The sequence below is a fragment of the Ailuropoda melanoleuca genome, chromosome 10, assembly GCF_002007445.2.
Source record: "Ailuropoda melanoleuca isolate Jingjing chromosome 10, ASM200744v2, whole genome shotgun sequence".
In the NCBI taxonomy this organism is placed as follows: Eukaryota; Metazoa; Chordata; class Mammalia; order Carnivora; family Ursidae; genus Ailuropoda; species Ailuropoda melanoleuca.
In genome coordinates, this window is record NC_048227.1 from 49,960,050 (window position 1) to 49,976,425 (window position 16,376).

Below are 16,376 nucleotides of genomic sequence, written 5' to 3' on the forward strand. Positions count from 1 at the left end.
ATGCATGAGCAGTACCTGAAGTTGCAAATCACAAATCTGGAGATAGAACAGGATTTTAATAACTGATTAAAACTTTGAAGTTCTTGTTATTCCAATTTGACCTATTTTCCTACTATTTTGAATAACATAAATTCCTAAAAAGTTCTTTGAAATCCAGTTAAACAGTTCCAACTTGTGAGGAAAGGTTTCTCAGCAACAAAAATAAATATCAAACTTTTCCCAAAGACTTGCTCAAAAGCCACTCCTCATCACTGGTCTCTAGTTTTAAAAATGTACTTTTTTTCTTTAAAGTATTATAAATAAGTCTTCTTCACAGTAATGAGCATAAATAGACCATACTTATTCATAGATTATTCATTAATAATCAAGCCATGAATATTTATTGTTTATTCTGGGAATGCTGCCTACAAGCCATAATGACTATCAATTCGGCAGTCAAGTCAAGGGGGCCAACAGCAATCAGCAGGCAAAACTCCAATATCTCCTACCCAGAAAAAATAATTCTCTCTTCAGTATTTAAACTTTTTTATTTTCTTAATGGGAACAAGGACTACGCTTAAAGGAATGCTATCAAGACTTATAGTTTCACTGACTGAAATACTAAAGTAAAATATGGAAAACTTAAATTTACGTATGTACCTTTGTGATTTTTCAAACAGCCCCACAGCAACTAACATGGCTGAATTGAAAATGGAAGAGAAATTGCTGGTGAGAAAGTAGACTGGAGCTTTAATCTTGCAAAAGATCTTTATTCATTATGAGTCTAAAATTTAAAAAGTAGTCTAAACTTTCTTCTCACAACTTATGCCTCTGCTCATGCACCAGGATAAGCTAAACAAAGGGAGTTTTAAAACAGTGACTCAATTATTACTGTTCCACTTTACTCATTATATATATCATGGTCATATGCAACGTTTTGCCAAACAAGCTGGCAACTATCAGCTGTTCACCATCAATGTTTTCTTTAAAGTCTACACTCATTAGTTATCATCCTGCTATTTTATTAATAAAAATATAGGAAGGATGCTTACATGTTCATATCTTTATCTTTCCTATAGCCTGACATAGGAACTATGTTAAACATCTCTTTACATCACTATAATTTCTTACACACAAAGGGTGAAAACAAATTCCTAGTAGTGGGAAACACTGAAGAAAGAGCTCTGAGAGGAATTAAAATATCTGAAAGATCCTTATAATGTAAAATAATTTTTACTGACACCAGTTAGTCTTGATTTATGAACCACAGTGCATGCTCTAAACACCCACAGTCATCATTAGCTTCCGTCCTTCGTGGTCCTATTAGTACGGCGGAAAATTTTCAAATGAAGTGTGGGGGTGGGCTGGGGAGCAAAGGGAAGTAGAAAGGATTCAGCTGTGTTTCACTGGATAGCCGTCAAATGTCCAGCAATTTTTAAAATGTGGATTCTATAAAAATTCACCAAAATCATACTGCCAAAAAAGAAATGCCTATTTTTTTTTACCGTAGATATCTCCTAAGCAAATTTACATAATAGAAAACATTTTTGTATACAAAGCATGTTATAAAAAAAAAATCTTTATACTCTCTGACCCACAATACTGTAATGTTTTATCTAAGAACTTCTTTCCCTGGCTCTATTTTTGGTGGGAAAGAAAGGAACTCAGGGCATCCAGGGTTTCAACATGTGCTACAAGCCATTACTGCTTGTGTTTACTTTTTACTTTGTTGCATAAACTATCAATATTAGCACTTTGAACACACTGTTACTATCCCAAACATTATTATTTCATCCGAATCTTACAGCATCAAATATTTATTTCTGGAACTGCATCTTTATTTTTATAGCCTAGTCAAGGGAAAACAAGGCTCAATATACAAATTTCTAATTCATAAACCACTGTTCAAGAACGTATCCACTGAGGGAGAGCTGTTGTTCATTTTTAACTTCTAAAAACAGGATAGAAGATTATTCATTAATCAAAGATAACAGGTAATTTCCCCAAAGTTTCTACTCCTTCATTATTTAACTTAATGAAATGATGGGATTATACTGTAACGTACAATGAGAATAACCCTCATCAAGGTTAAGAGAAAAACACCTGTTTGTATCATAAGCAAAATTATTATGGCATTACTAAATGAATATGCACTTGTGCAAGCTTTCAAATGTTTAACAGGTGACATTTAATAGTAAGAAACCGAAATGCTTAAATAGAAAGGAGCAGAAACACCTGGGCAGGTCTGCAAGTGTGGTCGCCTACTTAGCATGCAATCGCATTTTCAACATAATTAGTTTAAATGAGCTTCTAAATTTGGGTGATGTATTGCACATGTAATTAAGATTTAATTAAAAATGTTCTATAATAAATTGTTTTCCATTTCTGACAAATCACATTAGAGAGGTGGATTTTGATTTGGAAATAGTTTTTAAAATGTGTTAATCATCTGTGCTGAAAATACGAGAAAGAAAAAAAGGAGCTCTGCTGAAAGTTACTCAGGATTTACAAAATAGAAGGTAAAGGGCAGAGTCTTCCTATTATTGTGAAGTTTGGCTGAAAAGGATGGTGAAACTCACTCGTTTCGGTAAGCAGAAGCATTCTGAACATGATGATACACAAAATGGATTTGTTTTTTAGTTCTGTAAAGTCTACCGTAGATCCTTTCAAACGTTTCCTGCTGGTAAAATGAGCGCAGCGAGGCTTGGCACTAACCTGCTAAATCCTGCCACAGAGATGAAGCCCCTGTTGCCAGTCCAAGATAAATTCAGCCACTGAACGAGGGTGCAGCGAGGCTGCAGAAACTCCAGAGAGGTGTCACTTAGTTTTGCCCAGTACGGTTGCAGATTGAGGTGGGTGTACTGTAGAGGGTCACAGCAATGCTGGTTCAGCAGTTTGCAAGTCTGTGCTAACCTGCACAGGTCTGGTAGTGTAAGATGATTCAGAATCAGCTGAATGAGCTACATCAGACACATTGAAAAACAGTGTCACTTAAGTATATTGTATGGTCCTAGAAAGAACAACAGCATCACGTATCTCATAACAATATATTCACAGATGACGCCAAGATTCCACAGCATTACCCGAGTCAGAAGAAACCATACTTATATAAGACAATATATACTACATTTCAAAATTGTTTCAAATATATTCAGAACATATTGACTACTCATATTTTTTTAACAGGACAAACATCTATTTTGGTAATCTGTTGAATAACACAGTTTTTCATAGACTCAACATTTACCGAACATCTGCTACACCTCAAACATGGTGAGAGATGAGAGTTCCCATTGTCAGAGTTTTGCAGAGGAAGTACAATGACATGTTTTAATAGCTTCGAAAGACAGGAGCGGAGGCTGCTCAGAAGATAGAGGCCTAACCTCAAAAGGAGAGTGGATTCGTACCAGGAAGGCTCAGCTTTAAAGGGTGAGAGGCAAACTAGGTGAAGACTAATTAGTGGTTGAGGACTGGGTTACACAGAGCCTCCCAGAGGAGCTTGAGTTTATTCCCAAAGCAGTAAGGAGTCTTGAAGGGATTTACACTGCCGAATGCCATAGTCAGAGCTGGGTTGGGAAAGCTTGTGGCAGGGGACACTGCTGGAGGCCGGTAGGCAGGGAGGGAAACCAGCCAAGCAGCCGCTACAGAATTCCCGGAGGACAGAGAAAACAGGGGCCTGCTGGCAGTGATGATGTAGCAAACAGATACAAAAAGGATTAAAGAGGAGGAATCCAAAAGATTTTTATCTCTAATTAAAATAGTTTCCTTGAACTAATCCAAGATTTGCTTTTTTCTTGACAGTGAGCAGTTTGGGGCTTCTAAACTAATTTTTCTAGAACTACTGCTAAATAGCCTGTTCTGGACCAAGAAACAAAGAAAAAAAAGATCAAATATTTGCTAAATGGTAAAAATCTTTAGATGAGAGAGAATATTGAGTTTCTTGCTTAATGCAGTGTATTTGTCTAGCTACACTTTCTGTTTTGCAAATATGCCCTGTAGCATAAATGGTGTTCTTCAATTTACTTGACTACGTAAACCCAATATTCATTTCAGGTAAGAATTTCGCTGTTTTAGACCAAACAATTACAAAATAGTGACAACAACATGATATTTAAAATAATCTTAAAGGATACATAAAATATGAGCATTGCTGACTAATACACAGATTGTGCTCAGTAAGGCTTGGGGTGTTTTTGCTCTTTAAGACTGAACTGGACTTTAAAAATATTAAAGGTGTGTGATATAAAAAACAGGGACCTATAAAGAAATAAAAAATTAGTCTAAAATCTCATCACCCTGATAACATGTAAATTGCTGATATGTAAAATATTATATAAACAACAAAAGAAAATTGGGGTAAAACATTAGAAAACCCAAACACTGAAGAAAGGCAAAAAATGAGAAGCTTCTATCATCAAATCTAATGAACCCTCTCCCCACTGGTAAGCCTTTATATTTTTCTGATCTCTTCCAATAAATATGTACGAAATCCCATTTTGGATTTGCACTAAAAGAATGATACTAGGGGCGCCTGGGTGGCGCTCAGGGCGTGGTCCTGGCGTTCCGGGATCGAGCCCCACATCAGGCTCCTCCGCTAGGAGCCTGCTTCTTCCTCTCCCACTCCCCCTGCTTGTGTTCCCTCTCTCGCTGGCTGGCTCTCTCTAATAAATAAATAAATAAATCTTTAAAATTAATAAATAAAAGAATGATACTATATACACTGTTCTATACCTTGCTTTTCTCATTTAATGATGTATCTTACAGATACCTCTTTATCTGCACATAGAAACACACCCCATTCCTTTTTATAAATGTGGCATACTATTCAACTGATTTCTCACTGAGGTAGTTCTTGTTTTCATACTGCAACATCGTGTGTGTGTGTGTGTGTGTGTGTGTGTGTGTGTGTGTGTATGTATGTATATCTTGGCAAACTTTGCAAGTATACCTTAGGGTAAATTTCATGCTTTTAAGTTTTGACATAAGCACAAAATTGTCCTTCAGAGTATTTACATCGATTTACTACAAACGGTGTAAAAAAGTACCCATTCTGGGGCACCTGGGTGGCCCAGTTGTTAGGGCGACCCGCTCTTGGCTTTGGCTTAGGTCATGATCTCATGGGTTGTGGGATGGAGCCCTGCATCAGGCTCCATGCTCAGCAGGGAGTCTGCTTGAGATTCTTTCCCTCTGCCCTTCCCCTCAAACACACACACTCTCTCTCTCAAATAAATAAATAAATCCTTTTTTTTTTAAGTACCTATTCACTTATGTCGTAGACAGGACTGGTATCAATAAATTTCATCATTCTGAAAGCAGAAAAAGAAGAAACAAAAATAAAAACAGTATGGCACTGTTGTTTTTTTAATTGCTGTTCGTTTTTTAACTACAGAAATGCAACAAGGGAGTTGTCAATGTTTCTTTTCTGTTGGTCTGTTTCTGGACTCTATTCTGTTCCATTTATTTATCCATTATTTCTCTCATATCAATTGACCTCTGAGTCAAATGAGTTTTGTTCTAATTTTTTTAGAGTTTATGCACTGGAATGAACTGGACTGTTTGGTTGCAAATGAGAATCTATCTTCATTGTTGACCCACAAATATAATTCCCATAGCTTCAGAATATGCTTTATTATCTAGTGGGACTAGTGCCCCCTCCATCACTCTTCTTTTCCAGAATTTTCCTATTTTCATGTTTTTTCAGGTAAACTTTTCAATTAAAAAACAATAAAAAATTCTGTATTTTAACTGGGACTTCACTGCATACACAGATTAAGGAAAACTGACACCTTTACTTTATTGTGTCTTCTTAGGCAAGGGCATGGTACGATTTATCGTTTAATGATCTTTCATGTTCTTAGAGTTCCTAAAGCTATTGATTTTTTGTCTATTAACTTTGTGACCTGCCAACTTACTTATTGTTCCTAATAATTTTAGTCTATTCTCCTAAGAATTCTAGTACATAATCATACCGTCTGCAAATGATGATGATTTTATAGTCTCCTTTCCAAAAATTACGCTTTTTCCGTCTCATATTTCCAGCATTGACTAATGCTTCTAGAACAATGTTAAGTAACGCTGCTGTCTTGTTCCTGGCTTTAATTTAAATGTGAGCCACAAATGTGATGAACATATATAATTTTTAAAGTAAATACATTTTTTAAAAAGTCAAAAGACTGTAGTTTATAATACTGTATTGTATACTTGAAAGTTGCTGAGAGTAGATCTTCAGCATTTTCAACACAAACATAAAAAAAATAAGAGTTAGCGATACGAGGTGATATATGTGTCACTTATCTCGATCTTGGTAATCATTCTACAATGTATATGTAAATGAAATAATCTGCTGTACACTTTAAATATATACAATTGTAGTTTTTAATTATTCCTTAATGAAGTTAAAAATAAAGGTAAAAGAACAGTGATATTAATTTTAATATACTTTATATTAAAAATGATTTCAACATGTAATCAATATAAAATTACTGAGATATTTTATTTTATTTTTGTATGAAGTCTGAAATCCTGTATTTGATACTTTCAGCACATCTCAGTTCAGACAAGCCATATTTCAAGTGCTCAATAGTACTTGTGACTAGTGGTTACCACATTGGACAATGAATTTCTAGTGTTTGATAACTGAATATGATGTTAGCTTTTAGTTAATAATATTTGGTAGTAGATAATTACTAACAAGAAGCTTAACAAGGTATATAATTTTTTAACGGAGATGGATAACAAATGTGGATATCTATCCAGCTGCCATTTGTCAACCAATTTTATTTATCTACTAAGATGAGATAGGATTTTTCTCCTTTTGACCTAGTACTATGGTATTATAATTCTTTAATACCAAAAACAATTCTCTAATACCAAGACACCCTCGAATTCCAGGAATATGTCCTGAATGATTTTGTTGTATTATATTTTAAAATAATTCTATTTACACTATTGTATTTGTTTGCATAAGTAATTTTGGTCTGTAGTCTTTTTATGGGCTACAATGTTACACTGGCTTCATAAAAATATTGAAAACTTTCCTTTTTCTTTATGCCATGGAAGAGTTTAAATAATATAGGATTTATCTGTTTCTTAAATGTTTGAAAGAACCTATGAAAGCCATCTGGGCTTGACAACAGTAGGACCTTAACTATTCGTAGAATGAATTAAAAATCTGTTGCTTTAACTACAATATTAAAAGTTATATCAGGAGAATTTTTAAGCAGTTAGTGCAAGAGGCATTAAAAAATAAATATATCCTTGTATCAGAGGATCAATAATTCACTTTTTCCAGATGATTTGTAATTTAAATAACACCCAGCAATTTCTGGCATTGTTCCAAACAAAAGACACCAATGTTAAAAGATGTGCATTTTGTGTGAAAACATTCTATGATACTTAGTATTACATTTTAAGCAAATATCGAAATAGAAAAAGAATAGCAAAAAGTCACTGAGACCATGACATTGACATGTGAAAAAGCACTTTTGAATTTTGATTAAATAAGAGATGACTTGTTTCAGGCTACAAGACTATACCCATTAATCATTACATATCCAGTGTCTATTACAATGTGTTTTTATATGAGGGAAGCCTGGCATGAAGTACCATTCGATACTACAGTGAATGTAGCGATGTGATGGTGGGGAGGACTCCCAAAACAGAGTTGATATATCTGCCCTCAAAACCCGCTCTACTCACAATACAATTATTTACAACTATGGAAACACTGTCACTTGATATATTTAAAAATGGGTTGTTGGTTTTTTTCCACTTTAAATAATTTGGATTATCTTAAAATAATTTGGGTAACTTTTTAAAATTTTTTGTTTCTCTTTTTAGTCACCGAGAGATCATTCAGTGTTCTCTCTCTATGCGTGGTGCTCTCTCTGCATGGTGCTCGGTTTCCTCAGGGCTGGCTAACGTCCTCAGACTACGGATTCTGTCTCCTGGTTTCTTCCCCACCCTCTCTGGTACTGATCAAACCCCTTACCTGTAGTGGAAGCCTTCCCTCTCTGCCGCCCCCTTCCCTTCAGCATAGAAACATGCTGAAATCTCTCCCAACCTGCATCACAGACAGAAACCTTCCTACTCTGCTGCTTCCTCCCCCATTCACTTGTCTTTTCTCCTTTCAGAAGTTAGAACAGATAATTCCTATAATTCATGCTCTCCCTCATTTTGATATGCCTTTTTTGAGGGCCACACAAAGAGGCGAAGTGTTAGGCAAGATGACAAAATAGTATTCATTACTGGTGGACAGTCTTCTCCATGTTACAGCCCACAAATAGAGTATGTTAACAGAAATATTTTCCTGCTTATACTCAAAGTAAATGGTTTTTGTCTCTGCTTCTCTCACCCTCCTTCATGCCTTAACCAAATACTGCAAGGTGTTCCCATTCTTCGCCTTATGTTCATGGCTCCACTAAACTGATAATCGTAAAGGATTATCAAAGATTTGCCAGCAACCAAACTGCCTGTGGGCACTTGTAATCTAGCTCCCTGCAGCAATGTGGCTGACTGTGTCCTTTCTATGTTTTCCATGTCTCTTTAGCTTCCCATTGCTTTGAAGACTCTCTCATCCTCACCTCAAGCGCCTTTTCTGACGGGTCTTCCTCTATGGGACTCCTAGATGTTAGTATTCCCAGGATTCTGCTCTTGGCCCTTGATTCATACTCTACAGACATTCACCAGTTCATTCTATCTACCATGGTGCCCCTCACCTCTTTTAAGTAGACTCACTCAAATATAAACTCAGACCTTCCTCCTGCATTTCAAACTGAAATACTGTCTACTGTCCTCAACCAGTTGAGATGCTTTGATAAATCACAGGCACTTCAAAGTCAGTATGTCCCTCCTACCTTCACCCACTGTTTTATGATTAATGGCATGTCCATCCACCTAGTCATTCCAACCAGAAACCTGAAAGTCTCTCTGATGTTCTGCTTCACCTAGAGATGAACATTAGTTACTTTCAATTTCGACCGCCTGAGCTCTGGAATATTTCTCCTATTCATCTTTCCAAATCTTCCAATAGCCAGGCTTCATCATTTCTTGCCTCAATTACAGCAGTAGTTTCCTAACTGGTGTCCCTGCCTCCCACCCTGACCTCCACTTGTCTACTCTTCATTTGCCAGAAGAATAACCTAAGACAGAAATCTCATTTTCCTATTCTCATTTTTAAAATAAATTAAATAAAACCTTCAGTGTTTCCCTACTGACTACAGAAAAGGTCCACCATCTTTTTTTATACCATGACACATATGAAAGACAAAATTTACATAAAGGCCAAAAACCTAGGCAATTATTCTAATTGTGGGCCAACACATGTGCAAAAATCCCTGCCTATTACGGGTAATTCCTGGAACGTTAGCTATTCCACACCTTTCTCTCCCACTCAAAAAAGCATTAGGAAGAATACAAGAGAATACAAGAAAGTGAGTGTGAAACTATTACAGGTATAAATCTTGGATCTGCTCTAATTTTTTATCAAAAGTTATTTATGTAAAGTTTCAAGTATCTAGGACTTCCCCAATTAATTTTGCTGCGTACTGAAGAAACACAGCACCCTGAGGAACACCGGCTGAAGGGATAAAATGCAGATCTCTCAGTAAAACCCACAAGCCCTCTCTGAGGCAGGCTGTGCACTGCCAACGCTTGGACATCCCAATCACTGTCGTCTACACGAATGGTGTGCTGTGGAGTTAGGCACTGAGGCAGGTCTCAGCCGCCATTCAGTTTCATCTCTTACAGTCTCTGCTATCAAATCCTCTTCCAGGCACCCCAAAAGACTAGAGTTCCCAAACAGGTCACTTGGTTTCATTAGCTCTCACCTCTGTACATTCTCTTCCCTCTGCCTGAAGTTTCCCTCAGTTATTCATCTGAACGCTCTGAATTTAAATCTCTATTTTGTAGTTTGAGGAAATGGGTAAGAGTCAAAGAAGTGATTTCGCTTCCTCCTGATGAACTGCTCCCACTGTTGCGAGGACAGATGCTCCTTGAAGCCCTGGGGAACAACCCTGGCAGGATCCTATGCTCCTCTTTCCCCAACCCAACTCTTCCTTCATCTTCCCTCAGTCCTCCCGACCAAGAGCCAAAGGGTCTCATCCAGTCTGTGAGGCTTTCTTTCTATAACACAAGACGTGACCTGGATGACCTGGGCAGAATCCTGGTCTCATGGCTTACTAACTACATTACCTTGGATCCTTAACTTCATTTTTTTGTGGCAACTTTAGCTACTTCACAAGGATGTATAACAGCATTTTAACTGTAAAATGTTGTACAGGCATTGTGGTGACTGTTAGGCTTTCAAGAGGCCACCTTACTGTTCTATGCAAGGTAAGCTACTTGTGTTATGACAATGAAACCTGAAATACCTACCAGTTTGGAAGGGGATAGTCTAAATTGCCTAAAAATTTGTGTTTATAGATTTTTCTTAGAAAGATCTGGTTCTATTATTTTTAACCACACACAGCAGTTGTCAGCGAGGGGCTGATGCCTGGTGGTGTGCTTCTGGCATCTGCTGCCTGGAAGCCAGGGATGCTAAACAGACTGCAGAAACGCCCCTGCAGAGACACACTGGAAACAGAGCTTTCGGCAAAGGCACCCTTCCCCTGCCTAGACCAAAAATTATAACTAGTCAGCAGAATATAAAAGAGAGTTAGTAGAGAAGCATAAATGACACTTGGAGAAACTGTGGGCTTATCAAGTAGATAAGCATCCCTCTCACAGTCTTCTTAATACTCTAATGCAAGAAAAAAGTGGTAAGATTACTTAACATAATTTTGTCTAGATTTTTCAAAATCGAAATACAGGTGACCCTTGAATAACAGCAAGGGCTAAGGGAATCATCCCTCCCCACAGCTGAAAATCCATGTATAACTTCTGACTCCCCAAAAGTCAACTACTAAGAGCCTGTTGACTTAAGCCTTACAGCTAACATAGTCGAGTAACACATTTTGTATATTTTATGTATTATGTACTATATTCTTATAATGACATAAGCTAGAGAAGAGAAAATGTTAAGAAATCCTAAGGAAAATGCATTTATAGTCCTACACTGTAAAAAAATCTATGTATAAGTGGACGCACACAGTTTAAACCCATGTTGTTCAAAGGTTAACTATATGTAATACATGAGATATGTACAGTTCACTAATGCTTCTATTTCTCTGATACCTAGCAAAATAAACATTAATAACTAAACATTTAAAAATTATACTGTTATGTCCAATACTGCTACTGGTTATCTTTGGCTTACCTCATAAGGCAGTTTATCAAAATATCCATTATTTGGCCCTTCCCTGAGGGCAGTACTGCTAAACTTTTTGTTAAGACTGTCCATTCCACAACCATCCTTTTCTTCATAGCCATCATCTTCTAGATCATTCATGTCAATAAGTGAAGTCTTGAGAGAAAGCACTGGCTTGTCCTTTGTACCATGTAACACGACTGCATCTAATTCAGTGTAATAATCCAGAAGAGAACTATTTACTTCCAGCCGTATGAGGTTTGTGGGAAAATTTATCTGCTTAATACAAGGTTTAAATTGGCGAGCCTGGGAAGCATTCACCTTCGTCGGTCTCTCTGACCAAAGAATCTCCCATCTGCCAAAGAAAGAAACTTACCTATAATACACTTCAGAATGAGATTTACTGTTACCTTAAGGTTATGGCCCCACACCCAATATGTTACAGTGTGACGCACAAAGGTATTAAATAAGGCGAACAGAATCAAACACAAGTATTGTTGCCAGTACATAAAAAAATAAATATACTAAGTGTCTTTTACCTTGAAATATTTGTACTACTTACATTATTTTTATAATTTCCTAGAAAGTCCTTTCTGGCAAATTTCACGTTGGTCAGTTAGAAACTGGCAAGCTAGAGCTACGAGGAACACCATTCAGTTTTAGAGAAAAAGGAAACCCAAAGTCAGATTAAGGCGCACAGATGAATAAAGTTCTGCGGTGTGCGTGTCCTAAACCAGCTGTGGAAACCACACTGCGCATCCTGTCGCACCAGCATCTCCTTTTCCAGCCTTTCCATTTCTGTTACTGGTGTCACACAAACTCAAAACTTTAGTTATCTCTGATTTTCTTTTACCCAGCCATTAAGTTTCATCAAATTTTTCATGAAATTGTCGCTTTTATATGCTCTTCCTCTAAATTCCCATTATTGTCCTCTTTTAGTCATCTGCGTATGTTCCGTATCTAGCAAGTATCTAACACATACCAGGAAAATATCATTTTCTCTTATTCCTCCAAAATGAACCCCACTTGCCAGCCAGATTAGTCACTACCTTCCAGGTAATAAACTTATTTCCACCTTTGTGGCTTTGCTTATGTTGTCTCCCCACAACAAAATGCCCAACCTGCAATTATCTGCCCATCTATTCTTCAAGGTCCAACTCACATGCCATCTCTTCATATAGATCTCCTTATAAAACTATTTTCCAAAATTATTTAAAGATTCTCCACAACATAGCATCATTAGATACATAATATTCTCACATATGTGTTATAAGTAACCATTTCTAATATTGTTTCCAAATATATCAGAGAAAATTAGAAGCACACACAAAAAATACTTCAATAAACACCTTTCCATTTCTAATTACTTTAGTTAGCAGAATTTTTTTTTAAAGATTTTATTTATTTGACAGAGATAGAGACAGCCAGCGAGAGAGGGAACACAAGCAGGGGGAGTGGGAGAGGAAGAAGCAGGCTCATAGCGGAGAAGCCTGATGTGGGGCTCGATCCCGTAACGCTGGGATCACGCCCTGAGCCGAAGGCAGACGCTTAATGACTGCACCACCCAGGCGCCCCGAGTTAGCAGAATTTTTAAAATACAGGTTTTATGTCAAAGACTAAGTATTTTTAAGCCTCTTAATACATACTACAAACTGCTTTCAAAGACGCTTATGGCAATAGCATATAAGAATGACTACTGAGGGCCGCCTGCGTGTGGCGCAGTCAGTTAAGCCTCTGACTCTTGATTTCGGCTCAGGTCATGATCTTAGGGTCATGAGACTGAGCCCCGTGTCCAGCTCCACACTCAGCATGGAGTCTGCTTGAGATATTCTCTCTCCCTCTCCCTCTGCTCCTTCCCCACCGCCTGCAGCATGTGCACACGCTCTCTAAAATAATACATAATTTTTTTTAAAAAAAAGAATGACTACAGAAAGTTTGATTTATTTTTAAAAATAATCTGTAATTTCATGGTAAGCCATAGCTCCGTAGGGCATAATTCATAATTTACTGATTACTAATCACATTTAAAATGTTTTCATAAACGTACAAATCATATGAGGTTTTTTCCTAATATATTGTCAGTTCATTTCCTTGGCCCAGTGACCTATTAAGATTTAAGTAAAAACTGATTACAGCAAGGCATTTAGGAAACTGAAATAGACAGAAGAGTGTGAGTCAAAACTACAGAAGTCATCAACATGCAGGCACCCTAATGGTCTTTAGGCGAAGATGGCAGAAAGAAGGGCATAGCGCACCAACTTGGAAGCATACAGCAGAAGTTCAAGGGGATTACAGTAAACATATCGCTAATCATTATGTAGGAACTTTTGCAGTTACTAGAACCTTTATAATCACCTCATATTTGCTATTTTTGCTGATTCTCTCCTGAAAACTAGGAATAAAACCAGCAAATATAAAGAGCCTGTGAATAATATATCTGGAGACAACGCAAAAGTAAGAATGGAGAGATCAGTACCACTCTCTGATCAACCTCGGGAGACTAGGGAAGAGTTCTAACGAGTAGAGCAAGTTGTGGCAGGTTCAAAGAGTAAAGGAAAGCAGGCTGGGCATCTTGCTCTTCCAGGGACAAGGCAGTAAAGCCCACCTGGAGTGCCAGGCTAGACCTAAGTACCCTTAGGGCTTAACAGCAAAAATCCTGAGAGTTCCTAACAACAGAATTGATTTGAACACTCTAATGTAAACCTATGCAGTTAAACAGAGCTAGCCATACAGGTACAAGGAACTGAAGTATGAATCATTTAAAATTTATGATTAAAAAACCATGAAAGTATGAATCATGTTGGTGAGAAAATGCATTCCTAATGTACATATGCACACATGCGGGTGTACACACACACACACACACACACACACACACACACACACTCCTTTCTGTGAGACAGCCCCAACTCTTAATCGTCTTGACCCAGGACAGTTTTAAGGAGATTAAACTGCTTTAAGTCATGCCCTCTGTAGTCTGTACATTTATCTGTTTACTGTATGTGCTCACACACTGTATATATGTATAGGACAAATCTGACAAGCTCCAATGTCCTATTTTAAATCTAAATCTACAGTATCACATATGCAAAATTCAGCTTGGAATTTTGGTATGGTAACCAACAGCACTCTCTACATCAGCCCACTTATTTCCCTTTCTGTTGACGGCACTGAATGCCTACTATGTGTCCAGTTCTTAGAGAAACAAACCACTCCCTCTCTGTGATACTGATCTGCTGCTTCCCCAATGAGAAAGTCTCTCCAGGGCTCCCCAGTAGCAACTGGTAAACAGAGAGAGATGTTCACCAATGGAAACCTGAGAAAGCAAGTTTTCCGGCATATTTAGGTTAGAAGCATGGCACACGGATGCAAAAAACTTCCCTATAACCAAATTTTCTCCTGGTTAGTAACCATATCTAGTAGCCAGCACAAAGAAAGTTCTCTTACCAACACTGTTCCATTACATCAGCTGAAAGTAAAGGGCTAGAAGAGGAACACTAACAAGAATAAAAGGAAAGTATTTTGACAGTACACCTACTCACTCCCTGCCTCTCAGCCCATCTCTAATTGGAACTACCTAGCATCTGCTTTAACAAAATCATGCTTCTTGTCCTACAAAGTCAGGACCAGACTATGACCAATTTGTGAAACTGGTGCTTAAGCAACTTCCTTTGGCAGCAAATTCTCTCTGCAACAGCCACTGTTTTTCTCCCTGCTTTTTTTTTTAAAAGATTTTATTTTATTTATTCAACAGAGATAGAGACAGCCAGCGAGAGAGGGAACACAAGCAGGGGGAGTGGGAGAGGAAGAAGCAGGCTCATAGCAGACAAGCCTGATGTGGGGGTCGATCCATAACCGCAGGATCACGCCCTGAGCCGAAGGCAGACGCTTAACCGCTGTGCCACCCAGGCGCCCCTCCCTGCTTTCTTAAGTTCAGTATTATATAAGTAAGTGCTTTTAATGCTCAGAAAAATCCATACCACTAAATTTTATCCCCAAATAACTCTATTCCAATCAGTTTAATATGATCTCAATTTGTTAATTTCTTTCTCCTCTTTTCCTGTCTCTTTCTTCCAATGTATAGCCCTGTGCAGCCTATTTTCTGACTCCTACACAAGTAACCATTAAGATCTTATCCTCGGGGCCAGGACACTGGATACTACCTGTTTTCTTTTCTCTGAATCAGGCACTAGGCAAGAAGTCAGAAGACTCTGAGATCTTATTGAACTACCCGTAACTTGCTTACCTCACTTACTGAACAAAAAAATGTAACCAGACAAAAGGGGGAAAGACTGTTTTTAAATTTTGAATGTTCTGGGACTACAAGTCCATTTCCTGCAAACAAATTCCTGAGCTGCTCCAACCACTCTCTCGCTTGCTAACTCTTAAGGTGGTCATAAAACCTGTGCTCAATTAAAACAATAGGCAGTACAGCCCAGGGTTCCCAAACAAAAGCACGTGATGGAGACTTCCATGACTAACTGTAAAAAATAAGGAATGTACTGGTGTATATATAAAAATATGCACACACACACGTAAAATTGCCAACCATTCTTTAAGATTCTGAACATGCCAATTTTCTAGTATAAACTGAGGTTTCTTTTATGAAGCGATGGTGATGATAAATGATGTTAGTATTTCATGGGTTTATCTTTTTAGGTGTACTCATTTAGCAAAGTAAATAATCTGACAACCTAAATCAGTTCTCTAATGTTTATTATCATTATTATTATGTTTACTATTTTATGATAGCCAACATTCCCTACCTGTACTTCACTTAGACCTCCTGGTCAGTTCTGTGGACCCAGTCTCCACACCTCCTTTCTTTACTGCTAAGGGCTTCCCCCTGTAGCCTTCTTCGGAGGACTACTTGGCCTCCTAGAGCCTCTTCATCCAGAAGGTGGCATGTGCCTGGAAGATTTCCATTCCCTTCCCACTCCCCTAGCCTACAGTCCAAGACAGACGGGTGCAGGAAAATAAGAGCCCAGCTCCCTAGCAACTTTTCCTCCAGGCTGACTGGGACTTCTTAGGAAAGTGCATCCTTGCCTGACTTCCCTTCCTACGGTGCTCTCCCCATCTCATACTGGTTCCCCCAGGAGCCCTTCCATGGCAAATCATTTGCATAACAACAGTCTTCTCAAGGTCTGCTTCT

General features: G+C 37.9%; 1 protein-coding gene across 1 annotated transcript in view; it reads right to left on the bottom strand.

The window, feature by feature from the left end:
* FBXL4 (F-box and leucine rich repeat protein 4) overlaps positions 1-16,376 on the bottom strand; it is an 86,970-nt gene that overhangs the window by 49,425 nt on the left and 21,169 nt on the right. Inside the window, exons 4-5 of the mRNA XM_034670871.1 lie at positions 11,234-11,579; positions 2,695-2,939 (exon numbers count right to left, since the gene is read on the bottom strand). Coding sequence (XP_034526762.1) covers positions 2,695-2,939; positions 11,234-11,579 — 591 coding nt within the window. The remainder of the gene's footprint in view (positions 1-2,694; positions 2,940-11,233; positions 11,580-16,376) is intronic.